At 48.3% G+C, this 26739-nt stretch overlaps 1 protein-coding gene across 2 annotated transcripts in view; it reads left to right on the plus strand.

The window, feature by feature from the left end:
- The window catches only part of MAP3K14 (mitogen-activated protein kinase kinase kinase 14), a 53901-nt gene that overhangs the window by 5071 nt on the left and 22091 nt on the right, over positions 1 to 26739 (plus strand). For both annotated transcript variants that reach the window (XM_063598985.1, XM_003806535.5), the window contains exons 2-5: positions 21271 to 21546; positions 22731 to 22800; positions 24661 to 24871; positions 24980 to 25594. In XM_063598985.1, coding sequence (XP_063455055.1) covers positions 21291 to 21546; positions 22731 to 22800; positions 24661 to 24871; positions 24980 to 25594 — 1152 coding nt within the window. In that variant the 5' untranslated portion in view covers positions 21271 to 21290. The remainder of the gene's footprint in view (positions 1 to 21270; positions 21547 to 22730; positions 22801 to 24660; positions 24872 to 24979; positions 25595 to 26739) is intronic.

A 26739-nucleotide genomic window follows, 5' to 3' on the forward strand; every position in this document is an offset into this window, starting at 1 on the left:
AGGCAGGGGGCAGGAGGTAAACAGGAGGCTTCTAGGGCCAGTGGGCTGACAGCGGAGGGGGGATCGTGGACGGGGCACAGAGCCCAGATCAGCAGTGTCACTGACTCCTAAGTCCAGCCACCCTGAGGGTGGAAAATGGCCTGCTTCCAGTGACAGTCAGCAAAGAAGCAGGAGGGGAGCTTTGGCCCTGGGGAGCTGGGAAATCCCTTGGCAGAGAGCAGAGAGACAGGCCCTATTTTGGTGTGAAAAACCTTTTAGGAACGCTTTTCCACCTGCCTCCTTTTCAGCCACCTGAGTTGGAGGCTCTGCAGAGCTCCAGCGATTGTAAAGGCTAGATTAAACCCTGGATTTCAGAAAGCTTTAGGAATCCCAAGCCTGCCACCATCTCAGTTGTCTACACTTCTAGGACCAGGATTTGTACCGAGAAAGAAGCAGCAGGGGGTACTCCTGAGCCATCCCTCCCTCCCAGGTTCTGGTTACTACAGCTTCTCCTGACGCTCTTTCTGCTAAAGCCACTATCAGGTGTCCATTAACGCAGAGATTTTCTTCAGACACTGTTCTGGACTAGTGCAGTTGGTGTTGAACTTGACCGATTATGGTCAGGGACATCTATAAGCAATGTCCAGGACCAACTACAAGGAGGGCTTGACTTTAATGAAGCTGCAGCTCTTGCAAATAATCTCATTCCCTGTCTCTGGCAGACTACCAACCCAGCCCCTGTACCCATACCCCATCAATCTGGACCAACCAGTAGTCACCTCCTGCTGGCATGGCTAAATAACCTTAACCTCACTGTCCAGAAAGAGCTGTTAGGATTATAGCCTGGACATGATCATTCACATTTTTTGCAGTGAGAAAATGCAGAAGAGAAAATGGTGGCCCAAGAAAGCCAAGTGGGTTGCCCAAGGCCACACAGCTAGTTAATGGCAGAGCCTGAACTATAAAACCCAGACTCTTCACTGTACTCTGCTGCCAGGGAACGAAGGAACTAATCCTGAAGCAGGATTTTTTTTTTTAAACTAGCTTCTCCTTTTATTCCCCTACCCCAACCCTATCACTCTCAGCCTTTCTGCAAGCTCTGCCAGGCCTGGGAAGGGTGGAGCCACAGCAGCTGCTGCCCTGGGTCTAAGAAAAAGTAAACAGAAAGCTATTTGTTGGACGCTGTCTTATACCATGAGGTTCATGTAATCAAAAGGAGGTCAAGGTTGATAAGAAAATACAATTACCAGGAAGTCTCAAAGGTTGCCCACACCTTTAGGGCACTTTCCTACCTAGCCAAGCAGTATCTCACCTAGAGTGGGTATTTAGTAACTTTCAATGATTGATTACAGGGGTCCAAACCCACAGTGCACGAAGCTCTTCTGCATCTTTCTTCTGTGCAGGAGGTGCATGCATACTCTGGGTGTTATCCTAGCTGATCTGCCTGGCTCCTCTCAGTGAGAGGCTCTTTCTTGTGGGTGAAGCATGATGTCATGATGTCATATCTGGATGGTGGCCCCTGTAAGTGCAAAGAATTATTGTAGCCAAAATCTACCACCCACCTTCTACTGACATTAAAGTTTCCTTTTACTGGGCCAGAATTAAAAGGTAGGTGTTTCTGGTCCATACTAGGGATAGCCAGGAGGGTTGGGAGGAAAAGGAGGCTTAGCCAGCCTCCAATGAGGATGTGGTTGCCAGTTAAGATTATAAATGGAGGCTGGGCACGGTGGCTCGTGCCTGTAATCCCAGTGCTTTGGGAGGCTGAGGCGGGCGGATCACAAGGTCAAGAGATTGAGACCATCCTGGCCAACATGGTGAAACCCCATCTCTACTAAAAATACAAAAAAGTTAGCTGGGCATGGTGGCACATGCCTGTAATCCCAGCTACTCGGGAGGCTGGGGTAGGAGAATCACTTGAACCTGGGAGGTGGAGGTTGCTGTGAGCCAAGATCCACCATTGCACTCCAGCCTGGGCGACAAGAGCGAAACTCCGTCTCAAAAAAAAAAAAAAAAAAAAAAAGATGGACTCCTTTGGCCAAGGGAGTTGATTGGACCCACCAGACTCCTTGAGTCCTGCCCAACAGTCTCCACTGGCAGATGCTGTGCCTGGAGAGGCAGGAATAGCTTTGTATAGATCAATGTGAAGGACAGAGTCCTGCACCACCTCCCTCTAGTATGTATTAGATACTTGCAAATATATGCAAATCCAAGCCCAGACGGGTGTTGTCCAGTTCAGAAGGGTTATCTTCTCAAGCAATTAGAAGTAATTGGGTCTCTAGGTCAGCATTTAGGAAAGGGGATGGCAGGAGCAGCTCCACAGCCATCTTTCAGGACACCTGCTTGCTGGGGTGCAGTTAGAATACAGCCACCAAGTTGTGACTCCCTCCCTTCCAGCCTGCCAGGTGATTGGACAGTGTGGACATGTGTCCCTGTCCAGCCAGGCTCTCAGAGCCTGTGGCATTCATTTATTCCTCAGAAGTGTGTCTGTCCTTTCACTCAGGAACATTTGCCAAGTGTGTCAAATGGGCCATGTCTGCTAGGTGCTAGAAAACCAAACACAATTGAGGCACCGCCCTGGAGGACCTCACCAAGACAGGGGTAAGCTGGGCACGAAGGCAGACACCTCACAGGTCAACCCCGGTGCTGGTCGGGAGCCATGACTATAGGAGCTGGAGGGAGCGAGGAGGCCACCATGCGCAGCCCAGTGGCCCTCCTTTTCCAGCCTGAGCCAGCACTGTCAGGCGTAGAGCGTCTCGGATTCTGCAGGTGCCTGGGTGGGAACACCTTGGTATTTCTCTCACCCTGGGGTCTTGTACCACTTGTCAGCTTGGAGCGGGAGCTTGGTAACAATTGGGCAACTTCAGCACTCTGGGGGAAAGAAGTGCATTTTCAGAAGCGTAGGGACAGTCAGGAGAAATTTGCTCAAATGTTGCTTGGGCACAGTGGCTCATGCCTGTAATCCCAATGACTTGGGAGGCTAAGGCAGGAGGATTGCCTTTTAGGCCAAGAACTGGAGACCAGCCTGGACAACATAGTGAGATCCACCTCCAAAAAAAATTTTTTTTTAAACTAGCTGGGCATTGCCAGGCACAGTGGCTCACACCTGTAATCCCAGCACTTCGGGAGGCCAAGACAGGCAGACCACTTGAGGCCAGGAGGTCAAGACCAGCCTGGCCAACATGGTGAAACCCGTCTCTACTAAAAATACAAAAATTAGCCAGGTGTGTTGGTGGGCACTTGTAATCCCAGCTACTCGGGAGGCTGAGGCACAAGAATCACTTGAACCTGGGAGGCAGAGGTTGCAATGAGCCATGATCGCACCACTGCACCCCAGCCTGGGCGACAGAGCAAGACTCTGTCAAAAAAAAAAAAAAAAAAAGATTAGCTGGGCATGGTGGTGCTTACCTGTAGTCCAGCTACTTCAGAGGCTGAGGTGGGATGATCACTTGAGCTCAGGAGTTCGAGGCTGGAGTAAGCTATGGTTGTACCACTGCATTCCAGCCTGGGTGACAGAACAAGTCCTCCTCTCAAAAAAGAAAATATAGTTCCAAGTAGAATCAGACAGTGAGTAGCCAGCTAATAAACACATAACTGACCACCTCCCACCCCTCCAAGTGGGAATTGGGAGGGCAGTGACCACACTGGCACATCCCATAGGCTTGGTGCCACTAGAGAGTTGTAGGCAGGTAGATCAAGGCAGTGCTTCTAGGTAACTGGGTTCAGCATTCCAAGAAGGCCTTTCAAGGGTTTCAACAGAGAAGGCTCTTGGTCATCCTCATATTCCCGCTGGCCAGCACGGTGCCTGAAACATGGTAGCCACTGGTTAAATATTTGCTGTTGAGTGAAAGTACAAGACTTGAATCCAAACTCCTCTTGCTAAGCCCTGCTGGCCTCGGGGAGGACGAGAGAGCCGTGGGCTGTTTCATGATTTACCCTCTTTTACCAAAGAATCGTGTGAGATCCTCTGAGAATATTCCTCGTCATGCCCCATGTCCCAAGCCCTTTTATACCTTCCCAAGGGAGGACAAGAATATGACCCCTCATTATAAAGGGACCCCTCTGCCACTCATGTCCTCAAGCTGGTTACTTGGTCCAGCTTGTCAAAGAGCATGTGGGGCAGCATCTGAAATGAGGCCAGGGTCAAGGTTGCCCCGCCACAGGGCGGAGCTGGACCCGTGCCTCCTTCCATGCATTGGAAGCCTTCTGTGGAAGCTGAGTTCTTTGGGTTTCTTGTTTATTCTGAAGTTCCTCAAACTAGTTCCTCAATTTCAGAACCAGTCACCAGTGACTACAATGAACTTGAATTCTCCTATACAGGGAGCCTGAGCCTGTCTTTCTTCATCTTTTCTGAACACAGGTAGACGCTGCTTGAAGCCACTCCCACCTCTGAAAACCAGATTTCTAAACCCAGAAAGGAGCGGTGGGTGGTTGTATTTCAGCGAGATTGACCGTAGCCTAGGGAACTTCTTGCTCAGAATCCACCCCAAAAGGTTAAATAAGGAGAGTTGTTTTTCACAACCAAAATGCTGCTTGTAACGATGATCTCAACTTGGCAAGATCACAAAGTACGTTTTGAGTCATCAAAGAAACTGGCTGTGTTTCACATGATTTTAGTGTCAAGGGCAATTATGGCCATCTAATCTTTGGAAATTGGTCATGTTAAGTGGCATACAGGGCAGCCCCCACTTAATCAGAATATTCAGTTACACAAAATACCCTAAGTTGCAGATTTTGATGACACTTGAAATTTTTTTAATTAATTAATTAATTTTTTTTTTTTAATTTTTTGAGACAGAGTCTCACTCTGTTGCCTAGGTTGGAGTGCAGTGGCACAATCTCGGCTCACTGCAACCTCCACCTCCCGGGTTCAAGCGATTCTTGTGCCTCAGCCTCCCGAGTAGCTGGGATTACAGGCACCCACCACCACACCCAGCTAATTTTTGTATTTTTAATGGAGGCAGCGTTTTGCCATGTTGGCCAGGCTGGTCTCGATCTCACAACCTCAGGCAGTCCGCCCGCCTGGGCCTCCCAATGTGCTAGGATTACAGGTGTGAGCCACCACTCCCGGCCTGAAAAATTTTTTATACAATATACATTAAACATTCCTTGTTGCTTATTGTATAAAATTAAGTACACGTGTGACAGGTTTTTATCTCAATACTACCTTGCCCCACATGTTCTCCTGCATATTGGGTCTTTGTGGATCCATGATGCCCCCTGTGGCATCTTTTCTATTTGCTGTTGGCTCTCCTTGTGCAAAGGATTTGAAGGTTGAATTGAAAATACCATTGTAATACTTCTCTTTTAAAGCTTATAAAATGCCCTGTATCAGGGCCTGGGGGCAAAAGTACTGATGAAATTTATGAAGATAGCAAATGATGCTCGAGTCTTTGTTATAAAAAGAATGGTAAATAGGTTCAAGAAGCCTGCCGCCAGGCTTTGTAAAGTGAATGGCAAATTTGCATTTGTCATAGAATTTCTCCTTGGAATGGGCCTGGCTATGTCAGGCCTGGGTGGGCTGAGGAACACAGGCCCACCACAAGTCCAGCTTGGAGTCTTTCTTCCCTGTTGTCATTTTAAAGTTGCTTTTTCCAGAACATAGGCTGGCTGTAGTTCATGCTTCCTAATTAAGGTGCTTCCTCCCAGGCCAGTCCCTGAATTTCTCACTAACCTTTGACTTGTGACAGCTTCTGTATCTCGGTCCCAATTTTTAAAGCTTAGATCATTTGGGAGTAGAAAGAGTGTCATGGTTAAGAGTATGGGCTTTGACATAAAAGTCTCTTGTGCAAATCCTGCCGCTGCCACTTCACTGCTGCGTGGCCTTGGGCAAATTACTTGGCCTACTGAGGCCCAGTTTCTTCCTCCTTGTAAAGGGATAACATTAGTGCCTTGCTCACAGAGTTGTGAGGATTCAAGAAAAAAATGCATGCATTACCTAATACATGGCAGATAATAATAGCTGTCATTATTATTCATTTGTATGATTACCAACAACCAGCATGTAGTTATGTGTATACAAATAGCAGATTGTTGTAACACTCAAAGATGACCACAGGACAACTAATTTCAGCTTTAGCTGCCAAGGAATTGTGGGTCCCAGTTCATCACGCAGAGCTGAGGCACTGCCAGTGGACACAGAAGCCAGATGGGGTGTGCAGAATGCTCTTCAAAGAACATCTTCGTGGGTTCTTGCCGACCACTCTGTCCCTCTGCTTTCAGGATTGTCCTCCTCCTGCTTTGACCACATCTGTTCCAGACTTTCTGTCTGATGCTAGGGCTGCTGGCTAGAAGCTGTGGGAGGTAGGCTTCAGCGCCTTATAGCAGCAACTTTGAAGCAACTTAACACTTATAGACCATGACTCACATCTGTAATCCCAGCACTTTGGGAGGCTGAGGTGGGCAGATCACTTGAGGCCAGGAGTTCGAGATCAGCCTGGCCAAGATGGCACAATCCCATTTCTACAAAAAAATAAATAAATGAAATTAGCCATGCATGGTGGTGCATGCCTGTAATCCCAGCCACTTGGGTGGCTGAGGCATAAGAATCGCTTGAATTCGGGAGGTGGAGGTTGCAGTGAGCCAAGATCACACCACTGCACTCCAGCCTGGGTGACAGCAAGACTCTGTCTCACAAAAAAAAAAAAAAAAAACGGCCGGGCGCTGTGGCTCACGCCTGTAATCCCAGCACTTTGGGAGGCCGAGGCAGGTGGATCATGAGGTCAGGAGATCGAGACCATCCTGGCTAACATGGTGAAATCCTGTCTCTACTAAAAATACAAAAAATTAGCTGAGCGTGGTGGCGGGTGCCTGTAGTCCCAGCTACTCAGGAGGCTGAGGCTGGAGAATGGTGTAAACCCGGCAGGCAGAGCTTGCAGTGAGCCGAGATTGCGTCACTGCACTCCAGCCTGGGCGACAGAGCAAGACTCCGTCTCAAAAAATAAAAAAAATAAAAAAACATAAAACCAAAAAAAATCTTACACTTCCCGTCATACAAAGGTCTGACTGCTCATCTTGTAGCGGCTTCCATCTCACTGGAGGTTCCACTGATGTTTCCAGAGTGCCCACTGCATGCCAGGCACTGTGCTATGTAATTTAAACTTTGTTCCTTGCATTGAGTCACCGTGTAAAATTCTATCATGTAGGTTTGAGGATCCCTATATTACAGATAAGACTCCTGAGTCTCAGATTATGTGACCTGCCCATGGTCACACACCAGAGTATTGAGAAACTAAGATTCAAACTCAGATCTTCTGACTCCAAGGCCATCCTGTCATGTAGCTGAATGGCCATTCCTCAGGATTAGTAAGTAATATGTTGGAAGAAATTACCTCTGAGGGTCTTTCTGATCCTAAGAGCATTTTGATTATTCCTTTATGATTTATTTATCCATCTACCCATTTTTTCCCCATCTAGACTGTAGGCATGTTGAAAGCAAGGATAGCATCTTCACAGCAAATAAATAATACAATGTTTGGAAACCACCTATCTGATGCTATCTACTTCTCTGACACATAGAAACAGGAGAAAAGATATAACCCATTAACAAAAGAGTCACCCAGAAATTCCAATCCCAAGAGCTTACCACCTAGAATTCCTTCTACGTGTACACATAAATGTGAATAAGGGTAGAGTTTTTTCCATTATTACGTATAAGTGAAAAATTGGAAACAAAGTTTCCAGGTGGGAAAATGATGGTACATCTGTACCTTCCAATCTTATGAAGCCTTAAAAAGAATGAATTAGAGGTCAACCATGGTGGCTCGCACCTGTCATCCCAGTACTTTGGGAGGCCAAGGCGGGTGGATTGTTTGAGGTCAGGAGTTCAAGACCAGCCTGACCAACATGGTGAAACCCCATCTCTACTAAAAATACAAAAATTAGCCAGACGTGGTGGCTGACGCCTGTAATCCCAGCTACTCGGAAGGTTGAGGCAGGAGGATCACTTGAACTCGGGAGACGGAGGTTGCAGTGAGCCAAGAATGGGCTGCTGCGCTCCAGCCTGGGTGACAGAGCGAGACTCCGTCTCAAAAAAAAAAAAAAAAAGAAAAGAAAAGAAAAGAAATAAATCTAAATGTGCTGAGATGGAATAGTATTCATAGTATCTTAAGTGAAAGATACAATTTGTATGACATTACATGTGTATAATCCATGTTTCTTTTAAAAATAGTCCCAAACTAGGCCAGGCACGGTGGCTCACGCCTGTAATCCCAGCACTTTGGGAGGCCGAGGCGGCTGGATCACGAGGTCAGGAGATCAAGACCATCCTAGCTAACACGGTGAAACCCCGTCTCTACTAAAAATACAAAAAAAAAAAAGTCCCAAACTATATGTTTATATATGTATAGTAATTGGAACTAGAAGGATTTACATGAAACTTAAGTGTTTTTTATGTTGCAGAGAGGATGGGACAGTGCCGGGATTTTTTTTCTATATACAATTTTGTTTTGTTTACATTTTTACAATGAACAATTATTTTGGTATTGGAAAAAAATTTTTGAGATGGAGTCTCACTCTGTTGCCCAAGCTGGGGTGCAGTGGTGCAATCTCGGCTCATTACAACCTCTACCTCCTGGGCTCAAGTGATTCTCCTGCCTTAGCCTCCAAAGTAGCTGGGATTACAGGTGCCCACCACCACACCCAGCTAATTTTTGTATTTTTAGTAGAGACGAGATTTCCCCATGTTGGCCAGGCTGGTCTTGAACTCCTGACCTCAAGTGATCCACCCACCTCGGCCTCCCAAGGTGATGGGATTACAGGCATGAGCCACTGCACCTGGCCTGAAAAAAAATTTTTAAGCAAGGTTAAAGATCATATATAAGAAAGGCAGGAGAGGCTAGCTAGGAAAACTGTCCTCCCTTGGGTTTCCCAGACTAGGACTAACCCTGCGATTCCCACCCCTTTGCGCAAGCAGTGGAGGAAGGGCTGGTTTTTTTCTCCCTGGTCCACTTCTGCTGTTTTTCACTCTGGGGGGCCACTCGTGCCCAGGGGCATCTGGTCCATCCAGCACTAGCATGGGCCTGTAACCACGCGTGCATTTGCCATTCGATAAATCAAAGCAGGAAACAGTCCCCATCTTCTGAGCACCTTCCTATTTCTTGAGTCACAACTGATAAAACTCTCAGTCCTCAGCAGAGAACAAGGGAGGGAATGAAATGAAAACCAAAACCAGGAAGGACAAGCTTGCCCATCTCCAGCCTTCTGTTTTAGCGGCCCAGCTGCCAGAACTCAGTGAGCAGAACAGAAGAGCCACAGACTTTCTGGTGAAGTTTCCAGCCCACACATGGGTTTGTGCTTGCATGTGTGTGCATGTGCGCGCACAGGGTTGGAGAAACCAGCTCATCACATATTTATAAAGCCCCAATCTCAAGTGTGGACCTAATGCTTCCTAAATTCTCATCCCATGCCAAGAGATTCTTTTTTAGTTGTTTTCATGATTAAAAAGTAATACTTGGCCGGGCACAGTGGCTCATGCCTGTAATGGCAGCACTTTGGGAGGCCAAGGCAGGCAGATCACTAGAGGTCAGGAGTTTGAGACCAGCCTGGCCAACATGGTGAAACCCAGTCTCTACTAAAAATAGAAAAATTAGCCGGGTATGGTGGCAGGCGCCTGTAATCCCAGCTGCTCAGGAGGCTGAGGCAGGAGAATTTCTTGAACCCAAGAGGCGGAAGTTGCAGTAAGCCAAGATCACACCGTTGCACTCCAGCCTGGGCAATAGAGTGAGACTCCATCTCATAAAAATAATAACAATAATAAAAATAAATAAAAGTAATACCTACGGAGAAAATCAGTAGAGGGAGATACAAGAAACTGTTAACGGGGATCCCCTTATAGGAATGGAGGGAAGGACTCATGCTTTTCAATGGCACCCCTTCTGTATTTTTTTTTTTTTAACCACTTAGAAACATTATCTGTTAAAAATGAGAACAAAGGTCGGGCGCAGTGGCTCATGCCTGTAATCCCAGCACTCTGGGAGGCTGAAGCAGGTGAATCTCATGAGCTCAAGAGTTCAAGACCAGCCTGGGCACCATGGCAAAACCCTGTCTCTACCAAAAATACAAAAAATTAGCCAAGCGTGGTGGCACGCACCTGTCCCAGCTACTCGGGAGACTGAAATGGGAGAATCACTTAAGCCTGGGAGGCAGAGGTTACAGTGAGCTGAGATCATGTCACTGCAGTCCAGCCAAGGTGACAGAGTGAGACTGCATCTCAAAAAAAAAAAGAGAGAACTGAGAAAACTAATATGTGCTCACTGAAAAAGTGGAAAAATTAGAAATGTATAAAAAGAAATATTAAATCATCCATAAGCCCACCACCAAAAGAGAACCATTGCTATATGTCCTAGGTATCTGCATTTTTATAAATATCATTATAATATACCGACACATGTATATAGGGTCGTATTTTAGATATACTTCTGTATCCTCTTTCTACTAATTTAATATCCCATTTTTCCATATTGTTAAAATGATTTATAAACATTTTTAATGGATGTTCCATGATTTATTTAATAATTATCCTTCCCCTGTAATTAGACTTTTTTGTTCCAGTTTTTTACTGTTATAGAAATACTGTGAACTTTTTTTTTTTCTTGAGATGGAGTTTCGCTCTTGTTGCCCAGGCTGGAATGCAATGGCATGATCTTAGCTCACTGCAACCTCCGCCTCCCAGGTTCAAGCGATTCTCCTGCCTCAGTCTCCTGAGTAGCTGGGATTACAGGCATGTGCCACCATGCCTGGCTAATTTTGTATTTTTAGTAGAGACGGGGTTTCTCCGTGTTGGTCAGGCTGGTCTCAAACTCCTGACCTCAGGTGATCCGCCTGCCTCGGCCTCCCAAAGTGTTGGGATTACAGGCGTGAGCCATGGCACCCGGCTTTTTTTTTTTTTTTTGAAACAGGATCTCATTCTGTTGTCCAGGCTGGAGTGCAGTGGCGTAATCATGGCTCACTGCAACCTTGCACTCCTAGACTAAAGCAATCCTTCCACCTCAGCCTCCAGAGTAGCTAGAACTACGGGCACGTGTGACTATGCTCAGCTAAGTTTTGTATTTTTTTGTAAAGATGGGGTCTCACTATATTGCCCAGGCTGGTCTCAAACTCCTGGACTCAAGCAATCCTCCTGCCTTGGCCTCCCAAAGTGCTGGTATTACAGGCATAAGCCACCATGCTCAGCCCTAAACATTTTCGATTATGCTTTTTTCTGTTTTTTTTTTTAATTTGTTTTCTACTTAGATTGCAATTCTGTGAGTTGTGCACACAAAAAGTGGGTATCTTCACTTGCTATGATGTTTTATTGTTCCCAGAGTTCCTTCATCTACATTGTTTCATTGAATGAGTAAAAGGGAGTGGGGGCGTCAGGACCAGGAGGAGGATGAGGATAGAGGAGACAAGGTGCTGTGGGCAGGCAGAAAAGGAGGCCGTTGTACAGTGGAGCTGATGGGAGGAACTTCCTGGGTAGAGGCTGAGCCTTGCCTTTGAAGGACAAGCAGGATGTATGGGGTGGCCCACACAACAGCATGGCACACATGGGACCTGGAGAGTTGAGTAGCCAAGGGGTTGTAGAGAGATCAGACTGGCCAAAGCCAAACCCTATGTTTGGGGAAACAATGGCCAAAAAGATTATGGACCACAGAGTTGAGACTGAGCCCATAAGCAGTGCAGAGCCAGCAGATGTCTTTGAGCTTGAGGTTATCTTAAGTACACGATGTTTCAAGATTAGCTCAGCACCAGGGTGGGAGGTCAGAGAGAAGCTGGAAGTGGGTAAGACCAATGCCAATAGAATAGATGCGAGGGAATTGCCCTAAACATCTGAAGGGGCCTTATAGACAGTAGTTTCTGCACGGCTAGGGCTGGCCAGCCATCATCAGGCATGTGGTGGTAATTGCAGGACAGTCAGAAACTTTACCCCATAAATTGTATTTACCCTGCAGTTTGACCTGTGGGATTGGCAGCAAGACTGAGTTTTGTTTTTTTGAGATGGAGTCTCGCTCTGTTGCCCAGGCTGGAGTGCAGTGGCGCGATCTCGGCTCACTGCAACCTCCACCTCTAGGTTCAAGCAATTCTCTCATCTCAGCCTCCTGAGTAGCTGGGATTACAGGCACGCGCCACCATGCCTGGCTAATTTTTGTATTTTTAGTAGAGACAGGGTTTCACTATGTTGGCCAGGCTGGTCTTGAACTCCTGACCTCAACTGATCCAACTGCCTCGGCCTCCGAAAGTGCTGGGATTACAGGCGTGAGCCACCATGCCTGGCCGAGACTGAGTTTTTGAGGGCATGTCAGATTTGTTTCTTTTTAATAATTGATCTGTAAGATTTTAATGATTAATGTACCTTCACATTTCATATCCTCCTTAATGGGAAATGCTTATTCAGAAATTACTCTCCTGGGAAGCAGGCCTCAAGCAGGCCAATGAGTCCAGTTTTGAGGTTCCTCCAGCTGCGTTTCACTCACAGTGCCTGAGTGCAGGCCCCAGTAAGGCCCCTTCCTCCTTCCTCAGACATCTGTTTCTATGTCCCAGGGATCACATGGCCATTCTCCTTCTCCGCCTGAGGGAGAGAGTGAAGCAAGCCTTTCAGAAGCCTGTCACTTGTCAGATTGTTAGCCCAGGCCAGGGTGGGGGTTCTGTACCAATGGCAGGATTTTCTTTTCTTTTTTCTTTTTTTTTCTTTTCATAAAGACACAGTCTTGTTATGTTATACAAGCTGATCTCAAACTCCCAGGCTCAAGTGATCCTCTTGCCTCAGCCTCCCAAAATGCTGGGATTACAGGATTGAGGCACTGTGCCTGGCCAGTGCCATCTGCCCCTACTCTGCAGCTTCTGCCATCTGGAACTTTACCCCCAAGAGTCTGGGAGGAAAGTGGAATTATACCCCGCTCACTCATCTGAGAATTTAAACCCTGGGGGTATATGAGGATCAAGCGTGTGTCCATGGTCTGATACCTGAACTTCATCTGCAGCCTCCTCTCCTGGGACTGCCTGACTTACGCTTTACTCACCGACAACTTCAAGCTGCTGGTGATTGCTGCATTGACTCACCTCTGTGCCTTACCTTTTGCCATCCCCTCTACCCAGAACACCCTCTCCTTTTTCTTGGGCAGGTCTTGCTCACTGCTTCAGACTCAGCTCAGGCATCACCTCCTGGGCTGGACTAGGTGTCGCTCTGTGTTCCCGTAACATCTGCTGTGTGTCTATCTCTGTCCTTGCATCCCTGTACTGTACTGAACTCTTCTGACTTCTTGTCTGTTTCCCCCAGTAGACTGTAAGATCCTCAAGGGACAGTGTCTTCTTCCTCAGTGTACTGCCAGCACTCAGCACAGGGCCCAACACCCAGCAGACCTAGTACATGCCCAGGAACTGCCACGCATAAGATCCTTGCTCTGCAGCTAGACAGGACACTCTGGGGCCAAGACCTTACTCAACATAAAGCCTCAGCCTGCCTCCAGTCATTGGATTTGGAGGCTCTTTATCGGGTGCCTAGAAGTGATTATATCTTTTTGTCTTAAGTATTTTGTCTGATACGAATATTACTTCTTTGTGGTTAATATTGGCCTGGCACATCTCTTTCTATGTCTTTATTTCCAACTTTTCTGGATAATTTTGTTTTGTTTCTTTTAGTCAGCATCTAGCTGGATCTTTTAAAATCCAATCTGGTTTGCTGTTTTGTAATCTACTCACATGTACTGTGGTTAATGACATGCTAATATTTTGCCTTATTTCTGCCATCTTGTGTTTTTATTTTATATTTATTGTCCTTTTTGCTTATTTTTTCCTCCTTGCCTTGCCTTGTATCAGATTGACAGCATTTTCTATTTTTCCTTCTTTATTCTTCTGGTCTGAATTGTATTTCTATTATTTTAGTCATTACTCTTAAATCAACATACATACTAACTGTAATTTTTTCTAATAAAATTTAAAAGTTGTTGTACATAAAGTCCCCAAAAAGGCAAGGATCATGTTACTTTTTACCCATTGAACAACCCATTTCACCCATCTTCCTTATTATTGGTGTCTAGATTTTCATGTTTTAAAACGATTTAAACTGGCCAGACGTGGTGGCTCATGCCTGTAATCCCAGCACTTTAGGAGGCCAAGGCAGGCGGATCACCTGAGGTCAGGAGTTCGAGACCAGCCTGGCCAACATGGGGAAATCCCATCTCTACTAAAAATACAAAAATTAGCCAGGTGTGGTGGCACATGCCTGTAATCCCAGCTACTCAGGAGGCTGAGGCAGGAGAATCACTTGAACCAGAATGCTGAGGTTGCAGTGAGCCAAGATTGTGCCACTGCACTCTAGCCTGGGCGACAGAGCAAGACTCCGTCTCAAAAAAAAAAAAAAAAAAAAAAAGATTTAAACCAATTTTTCATATTCAACTGTTAATTAAATTGACCAACATATTGTTTGAGTTCCTGTGCCTACCATTGTTTCTTTTTTCTATTTACTTTTTTCTTTGCAAAGCACATCCTTCAGTGGTTCTTTCAGTGAAGGCAGTGCCACCTTACCTAGAACTCCTGTTTGTGTATGTGTGTATTAGATGTGCATTTGTTTGATTGTTTCAAGAAAATGAAACGACCTGTTAAAACCATGAAGTTAAGTCATAACACATAACATAACAGGATTTAGTGGCGTAACTGAACTAAAAGTCTGACAAATTGATGGCTGATTCAGCCCTGACTGACAAGACCCCTCATCAGTAAGGGATCTTCGTCTGCTTCCTGTCTACCTGGGCTAAGGAATTATTACCAACAGTAGATGGGCAGATGCTAGGGGTAGTAATATCCACATGGGTAGTAATACTGCTCAGTTCCTGGATGTTCTAGATGCCTCTGCCAACCAGATTTTATTCTAGGAAGGAACTGGAGATCCTTGGGTCCTAAGAGAATGGGCCAAGAGTGTCCTGGCTTGAGCCCTAACTCCATGTTGGATGCTCTAACTGTATAAATTGAGCCTCATTTATTCCTGTAGGTAATGTACCTCTCTAAGCCTTAATTTCTTCATCTGTAAAATTGGAGATAATATTGCCAACCTTGCAGGGTTGGTGTGGAATGCATCAACAAGGCAGATAGAGTTCCTGGCACAGTGCCCCATACACAGAAGACATTTATGGACGGTAGTGGCTATTACATTCCCTGGCACTTGGGAGACACTCATTGAATATTTATAGAGTGGATGCAGAAGCCTACCATAAAAGGCTTCATTGAGTAGATAGGCCTTAAAGGATAGGTGAGATCTGGGCAGACATTGATAAGGGAGGAAGGCAAGCACCCACTCCCTATGGGAGGAACAGGGTGGGCAGAAGAAGAGAATCAGAGGCTTGCCCAGTGCTGCCCTGCTCAGGCAAGTGAAGGAATCAGTCTGGAACAAACTGGGGGAAGGGCTGTAGGAAGGGCAGAAAGGGTAGAAAGGGGAGTCAGGGTGAGCATGTATGGGGACTTCTGAGTCTGCCTCGCCAGATGGCTGTTTTGCCAGGCCAGCTTGCTCTGCCTGATACTTGCCCTTGGTTCCCTCTTTTTTTTTCCCCTCCTTTTCTTTCTTTCTTTATTTTTCCTTTTGAGATGGGGTCTTGCTCTGTTGCCCAGACTGGAGTGCGGTGGTGCAGTCATGGCTCACTGCAGGCTCAAGCAACCCTCCTGCTTCAGGCTCCCAAGTAGCTAGGACTACAGGCGTGTGCCACCATGCCTGGCTAATTTTTTAATTTTTTGTAGAGATGAAGTCTCACTATGTTGCCCAGGCTGGTGTCAAACTGCTGGTCTCAAGTGATCCTCCTGCCTTGGCCTCCCAAAGTGCTGAGATTACAGGCGTGAGCCACCGCACCCAGCCCAGCCCCTCACTTTGAGTAGGCAGAGGTTTGCTTATTGTGGCCTGGTGGCCAGGCAAGCTGAAGACTTAAAAGAGGAAGTCGGGAGAAGATTGGTTTTCAACCAATATCTTATTAAGGAAGTTGAGTCATTCTACTTCTGCTGTTTATCCCCTCTGGGCATTCAGAGAAGGACAAGTTTTTACTTCCAGATGAAATAGTCATGAGAGGGATTTGCCTTGGCCCCTTGTAGACATTTTCAAGCTGGCCCTGTAAGACAGAGTTTTATTTCCCTTTCGTGTATGGAGAATCAAGGCTCCAAGCATTGCATGAACTAGGTAAGGCTCAAGATACCTTGGCTATATGGTGCTGAAACAGAGAAGTCCCATCTTCTCAGTGATGGCTTTTAGTAGCCTGGTGACAGACAAGGGAATGAACATTCATTTAGCCTCTTCTGTTGGCCAGGCAACCCGATTGGCATTTCATGTACTCGTCTTCATTCGGTCTTCAAAACAGCTCTGAAGGAGCTAAGAGAAGAAACTCAGAGAAGTTAAGTGGCTAGCTCAAGGTTTAGATGTTGGCTTAGGAGGCAGCAGTCTAGGTTCAACCCCACCTCTGCAACCTGCAACTGCGTAACTTTTGATGTGCTACTAAACTTCCCTAAGCCATATCTTCATGTCTGAAAATGAGATGACAGTAGGTACTTTGTAAGTATCGACAGTTAGTATTCTGAGTTGGAGTTGTCCAGCCCTCAAAGAATCCTGACAGATGGGCTACATTCTCAGAACTAGAAGGAACCTCAAAAGATTTCCTAGGCCGCTGGTTTCCAAACTCTTTTCTTGGAGAACTAGGGATTTTGTAGAGGTCCTCGGTGGATGAAGGGACACTGAGCATGTGGAGCTCCTTCAGCCAGGGTAGCGGGTTCAAATGTGAGTTACATGCCAGTTGCATGCATCTGGTTCTTTTAGTTATTGGGAGATGAGGTATGATTTCATTTGACAAAAATGGTCCCACTGCTCTTCTTAAAAAAAAAAAAAAAATTGTTAAGGCTAGAACCCATAACTTCTGGTTCCCAGTCTGGAATTTTTACTATGTTGTACTTGCTGAAACAGGGAACTGAATGAAATATGATATATTCTAAAAAGGTTATCATCTTTGAAGATTAACATTTAAAACATTGTTTTTGTATCTTCCAGTGAATCAAAAATTTGTTTACTGTAAACCCCATTCCTGCCCCAGAATCCTAGGAACAGAAATTTTACTGTCAGAGAAAACACCGCTCTCATCACCTCAGAACAGCACTGTCCAATAGAACTTTCTGCAATGCTGGACATGTTCTCTGTCTGCACTGTTGAGTATGGTAGCTAGTGTAACAAGGAAATGATTTTAAAATTTTACCTCATTTTAATTAAATGTAAATAGCCACATGTTGCTAGTGGCTACCATTTTGGACAGTGTCGCCTTGAGTACAGAGCAGGGGTCAGGTGGCAGTCTCTGGCCCTTTGGCATCAGAATCATCCAGAGAACTTGTCAGAAGTACAGATTCTGGGCCTAATGCCCAGTGACTGGTTCAGCAGGCCTAGGAGGAATGCATTTAAAGAACTTATCTGGTTATTCTAATCTGTGGTCAGATTGGAAACTGCTGCATTGGAGAGCTTTTCCTCAGAGTGGAAGAATAGAGCCAGAATCAGGCATTTAGCCCGGCCCTGATTTTCTAGGGAGACTAGAGGAACCTTCTGGGGAATGGCAGATCCTTGGAGAATCTGTTGAAAGCTATGGACCAAGTCTTCCCTGGAAAAATGCAAATTACATTTTTCTCCCTGAATCCATCCTTGAACCTAGATTAAGAACTCCTCATACAGCTATGCCCAGAGGTTGATCAGGTACCATCCAGATCATTCCTATCCCCCAGGCTTCTCCAGGAGGTCACTGAGGCATCACAGAAGAAAGAACCAACAGTGTCTGTGCATCAGGCCTCAAAGAATATGGAGTGAATTCTGCTCCTTTCCTTTCCTCTTCTGATTTCTTGGGCTTATGGGTGAGCCATGTGGGTTTGGCTGTTGCCACTGCTCGTGTCCTCAACTGTTATGCAGAGAGTAGAGGGCCCAATGCCTTTGGGGCGTGAATAAGCTGAGGAGAGTGTCTAGGCTGAGGAATGAATCAGGAGTTTGACTTGCCTTCAAAGGCGGAGACATAACTGGCTCCCACTTCGTCCTCCCCACACGCTGCAGGAGGGAGAAGGGGCAAAGTGTTAGGGCCATGAGCTGGGGTGACAGCCAGAGACCAAAGTCCAGGGCTGGGAAGGCCCCCTAGCCAGTAGTCCTGGACTTAGTACAGAACCATGATTTTTGTAGACCAGAGTCCAGATAGAATTAGGAAAGGAGGGAGGGAGCAAGTGCATCCGTATGTGTGTGTGTGTGTGTGCATATGTGTGTGTGCATGTGTGTCTGTGTGGGAGGTGGTGTTTGGGGAGAGCCACTGTCAGGCCAAAGTGTCCCAAGAATAGCCTCTTGAACTTGGAGGCTGTCGGTGAGGGTCTGAGTCATGGTGATGTGGCACAGAAAAGCCAGCCACAGGAGGAGCTTTACAGCTCCCAGGCCATGATTTGTGCCCCTGAGAGGTGAGGGTCAGCCTGTTTTCCCCATGTCCTTCACAAGTTCAGCTGCCATCTGCTGGGTCAGCTTCTCAACAGCCTCCTTGTTACTGTCTGCCTGCCAGGCTGTTGGATGAGTCATCGGGGAACTGCAAAGGAGTCTCTGAGCGTGGCTGCCTCAGCCTCAGCTTCCACTTCTCTGGGAAGAGGGGAGCCTGGTGTGCTCACAGAGGGGCGCTGGACAGCTGCCTACCTGACACCAATATGAAAGGACAACTCTGGGACTCGGGATGCCCTGCACCCCCTCTGGAGGAGTTCTAGCTCAGGATGACCTATCCAGAAGCCTCCGTTGGGCCATGCCAGGCGGAGACAGGCTATCAGAGCCCCCACACAGCCAGATCTGTAATAGCCACGTGCCCTCAGAGCAGCAACTGCACCACCTGGCCTCATTTTTCTCATTCATCAGGCAGGACTCTCTCTTCCTCCTCAGCATTTGGGATCATCCTGTCTCCAAAGGTTATGGAAAAGCAATCTCTGTCCTTTGAGTCCCTCATTCAGCCAGCGTCAGTTGCGTGGTCTGTGGCCCCTGTGCTATACACTGGGGAGGCACTGTGTGCAGGGCCCCACGTCTTCCCTCAGGAGCCTGTTGACCAGGGAGGACCTTAGTGTGCCCTCCTGCATTTGCCTGTAACCCAGGAGCTTGGGGAGTGGGCATCATAACCTAAAGAACCTAGGGTCTGGATCCTGGCCATGTCCTGTCACACGTGGGTTGGGTGACCTTGGGCAAGTCTCCACTGAATTAGGCCTCAGCTTCTTCAAATAGAAATGAGGAGGTCACGCTCACATCGAGCTCCCTGTGAGCATTCCCTACTGCTGTTAGGTTTGGAGACTTTTTGGTCTGTTCTTAAGATCTCATTTCCCCTGGTAAAGAGGCTGAGAACAGTGGGATCGGCTCTGGGCTTAGGTCAGTTTCTTTTTTGGAGGTAGAGTGGGGTGGGGAGGTGTGAGGTGGGATGAAAGTACAGTTACAAGAAGCATAGCCAGCCTTGAAGGGCTTTTGCCTAATTGGATGTCAGAACACCCCTTAGACTTTTTTTTTCTTTTAGAGACAGGGTCTTATTCTGTCACTCAGGCTGGAGAATGCAATGGTGCAATCTCAGCTCACTGCAGCCTCAACCTCCTGGGCTCAAGCATTCCTCCCACCGCAGAGTAGCTCTAGAGTAGCTGGGACTACAGGCCAGCTACCCCAGCTAATTTTTTGTATTTTTTTGTAGAGACAGGGTTCCACCATGTTGCCCAGGCTGATCTTGAACTCCTGGGCTCAAGTAATCCTTCTGCCTCAGCCTCCCAAAGTGGTGGGATTACAGGCATGGGCCACCATGTCCGGCCCCCTCAGACTTCTTAAGATCCTCAGGTAACAGTGAGGCCACCCATTCAGCCTCCTCAGCATCTGGCGTTTGGTACCAAATCCAGGCATCCTTGCAGGAAGCTGGAGCTGCTCCAAGTTCAGAGCTAGGAGACCCTTAAAGACAGAGATGCAAGGAACTAATCAATAGTGAACAACAAACCCCACCACACCCGCCAGCCAAGCTGGCAGAGCCTTTCATAGCCATCGAGGTGGGAAGACCAGTGAGGCAGATTCAGAAGGAGGAATGCTTCAACCTAGTACCTCAGCTTCCCACCATCTCATTCAGTCCTCAGGCCTCACAGGGCAAAAGGCCAGAGGCCTTAGAGTTCAGCTTCAGATGGTGTACCTGTCTGCCCCAGAAGCAGAGAAGTGATCCAGGGTTCACAGAGTTATAGCAAGGAAGATGATTTCTGCTGGTAGCAGCTTTAAGACAAACCTACCATCAGAGAGCAGTTATTAAAAATCTGTCTGCATTTGGGACCTTCTCAGGCTGTTTCTAAAGCAAGTCATGCCTGAGAGGGGCCCTGCCCTTTAAAAACTCCCAGCCTTTAAAAAGGTTTCCAAATGGTAACAGTCTCAAATCAGTGCTCTTCTCTTTTTTGCCAATTCCAGTCTGCAGGCTGTTTGCACAGATTGTTGGCAACTCTGGGTTGCTCTTCTTTGCAGCTTCCTAGGGCTGGGCAAGACAGAACCCAGAGAGACGTGAATTCTTATGCTTTATTCTTTATTTCTAGAGGTATAGGTTCGTGTTAGGGCCTTGAATATAAATTCTACTCCTGATGTTGCCTGAATGAAAAATGATACCTAGAAGTTTTCAGCCAATGAGTTTGGACATTAGAGGAGGAAGCATGTTAGTTCCTTCTGGAGAGCCACAAACAGACGCATTGGGCAAGGAACCACATGCTGAGCACCATTTGCATGCTGAGTTTTAGACTTTGTAGGACACACACACACACACACACAGATATCTACCTCCTACTAGGGAACAGAATAGAACCTTGCTTCTCTCCACTTGGAGAAAAGTCACTGTGGATGGTGTGTGCCAACAGGTCCTCTCCAAAGGCTTATGTGGGGTCAGTGAGGCCATGGTTTTGGAGTCTGGGATTCACCACCCTGTCCTGGGGAAACAAAGTTTGCCATAAAACAACAGAAAAAGATTGAGCCATCATAAAGGCAAGAAAGAGCCAACCCAGACATTTGTGCCACAGCTCTCCTAGAGGGAGTGGGCTGGCATCCTTGCTGGACACAGCGAAGGAGGCTGTTTATGTTGTGGTACTGGGAGGACCGGGGGCCTGTGCCGTGTGGAACATGTGTAGATGTTGAGAGGTGGACTCTGTTACCATTGAGGATGTTTGGAGGATGAGTATGTGTGGCAGAGGCACACATAAACAGGCAGAGACCCTTTGCCCCTGCCTTTCTCCCCCAACCCAAGGCTGACCTGTGTTCTCCCAGGTCTGGGATTCTAAGTGACCTGCTCTGTGTTTGGTCTCTCTCAGGGTGAGCACAAGCCTGGGAGATGGCAGTGATGGAAATGGCCTGCCCAGGTGCCCCTGGCTCAGCAGTGGGGCAGCAGAAGGAACTCCCCAAAGCCAAGGAGAAGACGCCGCCACTGGGGAAGAAACAGAGCTCCGTCTACAAGCTTGAGGCCGTGGAGAAGAGCCCTGTGTTCTGCGGAAAGTGGGAGATCCTGAATGACGTGATTACCAAGGGCACAGCCAAGGAAGGCTCCGAGGCAGGGCCAGCTGCCATCTCTATCATCGCCCAGGCTGAGTGTAGGGGCCTAGGGTTGTTGTGGGCATGGGGCAGGTGGGTGGGCCTGCAGGTGGGTAGCTGGGCCCAGGGGTTCCCTATGGAGGAGAGAGGTCCGTGTCACCGCTAGATAAGATTCTCATGAGACACAACCAGAGGTCTATGCCGAGAATCATGGAAAGTGGGGTTGTAAAAGTGCACAGATGGTGGATGTGGCAAGGGGAGGCTGTGCCCATCGTGACTGGAGCAGGGGAAGAGAGGTAACAGACGAGCACTCGGGACTCTGCAGAATCATCAAGCAGGCCATCAACCTTCTGCTGTGACCTTGAGCAGCCCCAGTGTCTGGAGAGGCTCCAGACAGGAAAGGCCAGGTCTCCTGGAAAGCCCCACTGGGGCCTGTAGGGCCTTCACCATCTTCCACCTAGAGGTGGCCCCACCCCCAGGAATGAGCACTGTGCTCTTGAGCCTGCTGGGCCAGTCCTGGGGCGGCAGGCCGCTGCAGGGTGAGGCCTAGTCTGGTCCTTTCTTCTTCTACTCATGATACCTTATGATGACTAGTAATGGTGGCTTCCCTTGGAGACAGAAACTCCCACGAGGCCTGGGTAGGGCCGGGAGTCCTCTCTCTCCAATGCCTTCCCTCAACCCGGGAGGCTTCTTGGGGTGGAACCTGGAGAGCTGGACAGCCGTGCTGGCATTTCTCCACACGCATACATCCTGCCCTCGTCTCCCACTTCCTCCTGGTTGGTTTTTGAGGACAGATGAGAGAATAAAAACTAAAATACAGAGAGTGACATAATAATTGTTTTAAAAAAATACACATATATCCACACTTATATGTACACACATATATAAATACCTAATAGCTGTTTTTCCTATGAGCCAGGCACTGTGTTGAGCGTTTTCTGTAGATCATCTCACTTCAGCTTCATAGGAAGTGAGGCGGGCGCCCTGTGATCCCCATAATATAGGCATGGCTATTTCAGAGCAGGTGGCTGAGGCCGTGGTCTGCTCTTGACCAGTAAGCTGAGAAGCTGGGGAGAGACAGTGCGGGAAGGAGGCATTGGTGGGGAGGTGACTGCCAGACAGGGGTTGTCTGGAAAGGAGGGGAAGGAGAGGCGCCAGAGGGGATCTCTGTAAAATGTCTCTCCCCTAAGTGCTAAATTCCTATTTTTTCTCCTCTCTGCTAATCTAACTCCTTTTGCTTTAGGTGAGAATAGCCAAGAGTTCAGCCCCACCTTTTCAGAACGCATTTTCATCGCTGGGTCCAAACAGTACAGGTAAGCAGGGGAGACAAGCCTGAGTGGGAAGGTGGGGACTGGACCCAGCGCCCTCGTCCCCAGCACTTGCCTGGGCTGCTCCTGCTGACCCCGGGCTCCCTCCCTCAGCACCTGTGGTTCAGCTCCTGGAACTCACCCAGGCTTTCCTGGCTGAGCCGCTCTCTCAGCCAAATAAGCTTTTCAAAGGCTTTTCACAGCTTGTGGCTGACTGCCTCTGGGCCACATCAACTTGACATTTTATTTTTATTCTCCTCAGAGTCCTTAATGCACCCCCTCGTTTCCCATCAACAGGGAGGGTGCTGGGAACAGAAGCTGCTTCCCACTCTTGCGTGACCGTGAGCGCAGGCCGGGTTGGTGGGGGGGGCCTTCCACCGTCCTCTATGGGAGAAACCTGCTGGTGCCTTTTCTCCTGGGAGATGCACCGAGTAGGGATGCGGGCGGTAGAAAAGGAGGGGACAGATAGACTTGGTGGCCCGGTAGAAAGGAAGCCAGGGTGGGGCTGAGTCTGTTCCCAGGCTCTGCATTCCCCCACAGATGATTTTTTGAAACGAGTTCAAGTGCTGGGCGCAATGGCTCTCACCTATAATCCCAGCACTTTCTGAGGCCGAGGCAGGTGGATCACGAGGTCAGGAGATCGAGACCATCCTGGCCAACATGGTGAAACCCCGTCTCTGCTAAAAATACAAAAATGACCTGGGCATGGTAGCGCATGCCTATAACCTCAGCTACTCAGGAGGCTGAGGCAGGAGAATCGCTTGAATCCAGGAGTCGAAGGTTGCAGTGAGCCGAGATTGTGCCACTGCACTCCAGCCTGGTGACAGAGTAAGATTCTGTCTCAAAAAAAAAAAAAAAAACAAGAGTTCAAGCTAGAAACAGCTCCTTCCCCTATCACCAGGCAGGTTTTGTATCATTGGAGTTTGGAACCTGCTAGTGATAAGATTGTGGGGAGGGCAGCTGGCTGCCTTGGAACCAAGAAATGCTCAGTTTGGTGGGATTCCTTCTGCTGTCCTGGGTGCCTTTTGGCCCAGGGTAGGAGCCTCTGATAGACACACTTCTTTCAGCTGTCCAAGAGAAGCCTGTAGGCCTCCAGTGGTCCCCAGGACTGCCATGAGTCTGCCTTCTCCATGGGGGCAGAAGATGAGGCCAAGGGAGGGTGGCTGAGGCCATGATCTGCTCCACAGCTGTTCTGCAGCAACCCATCTGTTGCCGGGTCCTTTAATACTTGGCAGGGATCCCAGTCCAGTTAGAGCCATGGCAGTGATGAGCCCCGAGGCCAGCAGAGAAGGGCAGGCTCCCCAGTACCAGGCAGCAGCCCAGGCTGTTCACCTTCAACAGCAGCCAGGGACCCCCAGGAACTGTGAGAATGGAGGTGACCAGCCTTACCTGTTCCTCCATCCGGAGGCAACAGAAACAAGCTCTGCTCAGTCAGAGCTGAGAGGCCTGCCATGAGCGTGGCCCCCTCCTAGGAACTCTCCAGGGGCAGCTCACCTTGGAGAGCAGTGAGCGAACCATGTCTGCTCCCCTGACTCTCCCCAAGAAGTGCTGAGTCTATACCCCATCACCATAGTAACAAGCACAGCTTCTTGGCAGCTTGCCTTGGGGCCAGACACTGAGCTGGGCTTTTTAAATGAACTAAATTATTGAAACTTCATTTCCACCCTGTATGGCAGAAAATACCAAACCCATTTTATAAGTGAGAAAACAGGTTCCTTGGGATTTAGAAACTTTGCCGCATTCACACAAGTAATGGCAACCTGGGATTTGACCTTGGATCTGCAGGAGTCCAGATACAAGTGTCTGGACCATTCCATCTTCCTGCTTCCTCGTGCTCAATATGCAAATCTGTCCCTTTTTTGACAGCCAGTCCGAGAGTCTTGATCAGATCCCCAACAATGTGGCCCATGCTACAGAGGGCAAAATGGCCCGTGTGTGTTGGAAGGGAAAGCGTCGCAGCAAAGCCCGGAAGAAACGGAAGAAGAAGAGCTCAAAGTCCCTGGCTCATGCAGGAGTGGCCTTGGCCAAACCCCTCCCCAGGACCCCTGAGCAGGAGAGCTGCACCATCCCAGTGCAGGTGAGACCCTCCACCCACTGCCCAGACCCCAGGTTCATGGGGCCTTGAAATTGGAGCCTGTCCCTGGGCCCTGGCCCTCTGTGCTGATAGCTGTGTTTCCCCCCACAGGAGGATGAGTCTCCACTCGGCGCCCCATATGTTAGAAACACCCCGCAGTTCACCAAGCCTCTGAAGGAACCAGGCCTTGGGCAACTCTGTTTTAAGCAGCTTGGCGAGGGCCTACGGCCGGCTCTGCCTCGATCAGAACTCCACAAACTGATCAGCCCCTTGCAATGTCTGAACCACGTGTGGAAACTGCACCACCCCCAGGACGGAGGCCCCCTGCCCCTGCCCACGCACCCCTTCCCCTATAGCAGACTGCCTCATCCCTTCCCATTCCACCCTCTCCAGCCCTGGAAACCTCACCCTCTGGAGTCCTTCCTGGGCAAACTGGCCTGTGTAGACAGCCAGCAACCCTTGCCTGACCCACACCTGAGCAAACTGGCCTGTGTAGACAGTCCAAAGCCCCTGCCTGGCCCACACCTGGAGCCCAGCTGCCTGTCTCGTGGTGCCCATGAGAAGTTTTCTGTGGAGGAATACCTAGTGCATGCTCTGCAAGGCAGCGTGAGCTCAGGCCAGGCCCACAGCCTGACCAGCCTGGCCAAGACCTGGGCAGCAAGGGGCTCCAGATCCCGGGAGCCCAGCCCCAAAACTGAGGACAACGAGGGTGTCCTGCTCACTGAGGTAACTAATCCCCCAGCACCTGTATATGTCCCTCTACCAGCAACCTGGGGGATGCTTTTCTCTCTTTATCAGAGTCACTCTTGCCTGTGGTGACAAATCAAACAGTAGGACAGTGCTCATTGTGGATGAAAAGTATCATCTCTTATTCCGCCAATCTCACTTCTCACAGCCTTTTTAGCGTCTTCTGTTCTGAGTTCTTCTGGTTGGTCACCTCCTGCTTGCTGAATGTGGGCACTGCATGAATAGTACACATGCTGAGGACAAGGGGAATCAGCCAGGAGCCACTGGAGATGTTATCATGGCCCCCAGAGACGGAAGATGAGGATGGGACCTGTTTTCACCACCCACCTCCTTCCCTTTTTCCTCTTGTTCACTTCCCAAATAATTTTATAACTTTAAATGATTTTATCAAACTTTGATTTCCGGGTTTTATTCCATCCATCCACTTTTTTTTTTTTTTTTTTAATAAATGTGTTTTTTGAGACAGAGTCTCACTCTGTCACCCAGGCTGGAGTGCAGTCGTACAATCATAGCTCACTACAGCCTCCGTCTCCTGGGTTCAAGCAATCCTCCTGCCTCAGCCCCCCGAGTAGCTGGGACTACAAGCGTGTACCACCACGCCCAGCTATATTTTTTTTAATAGAGATAAGGTCTTGCTATGTTGCCCAGGCTGGTCTTAAACTCCTGGGCTAAAGCAATCCTCACACATTGGCCTCCAAAAGTGCTCGGATTATAGGTGTGAGCCACTGCACTGTCTTATTCCATCCACTTTTTAATTTTTTAATTTTTTTGTTTTGTTTTGTTTTGAGACAGAGTCTTACTCCGTCGCCCAGGCTGGAGTGTAGTGGCACTATAACAGCTCACTGCAACCTCCCCCTTCCAAGTTCAAGTGATTCTCCCACCTCAGCCTCCCGAGTAGCTGAGACTACAGGTGTGCACTACCATGCCTGGCTAATTTTGTGTTTTTTGGTAGAGACAGGGTTTCACCATGTTGGCCAGGGTGGTCTCAAACTCCTGACCTCAAGTGATCCGCCCACCTTGGCCTCCCAAAGTGCTGGGATTACAGGCGTGAGCCACCATGCCTGGCCCCTCCATCCACTTTTAACATCATCCTTGACCCCCGCCCCTCTTCACTGTTCCTCCCT

This window comes from Pan paniscus, chromosome 19 (assembly GCF_029289425.2).
Source record: "Pan paniscus chromosome 19, NHGRI_mPanPan1-v2.0_pri, whole genome shotgun sequence".
In the NCBI taxonomy this organism is placed as follows: domain Eukaryota; kingdom Metazoa; phylum Chordata; class Mammalia; order Primates; family Hominidae; genus Pan; species Pan paniscus.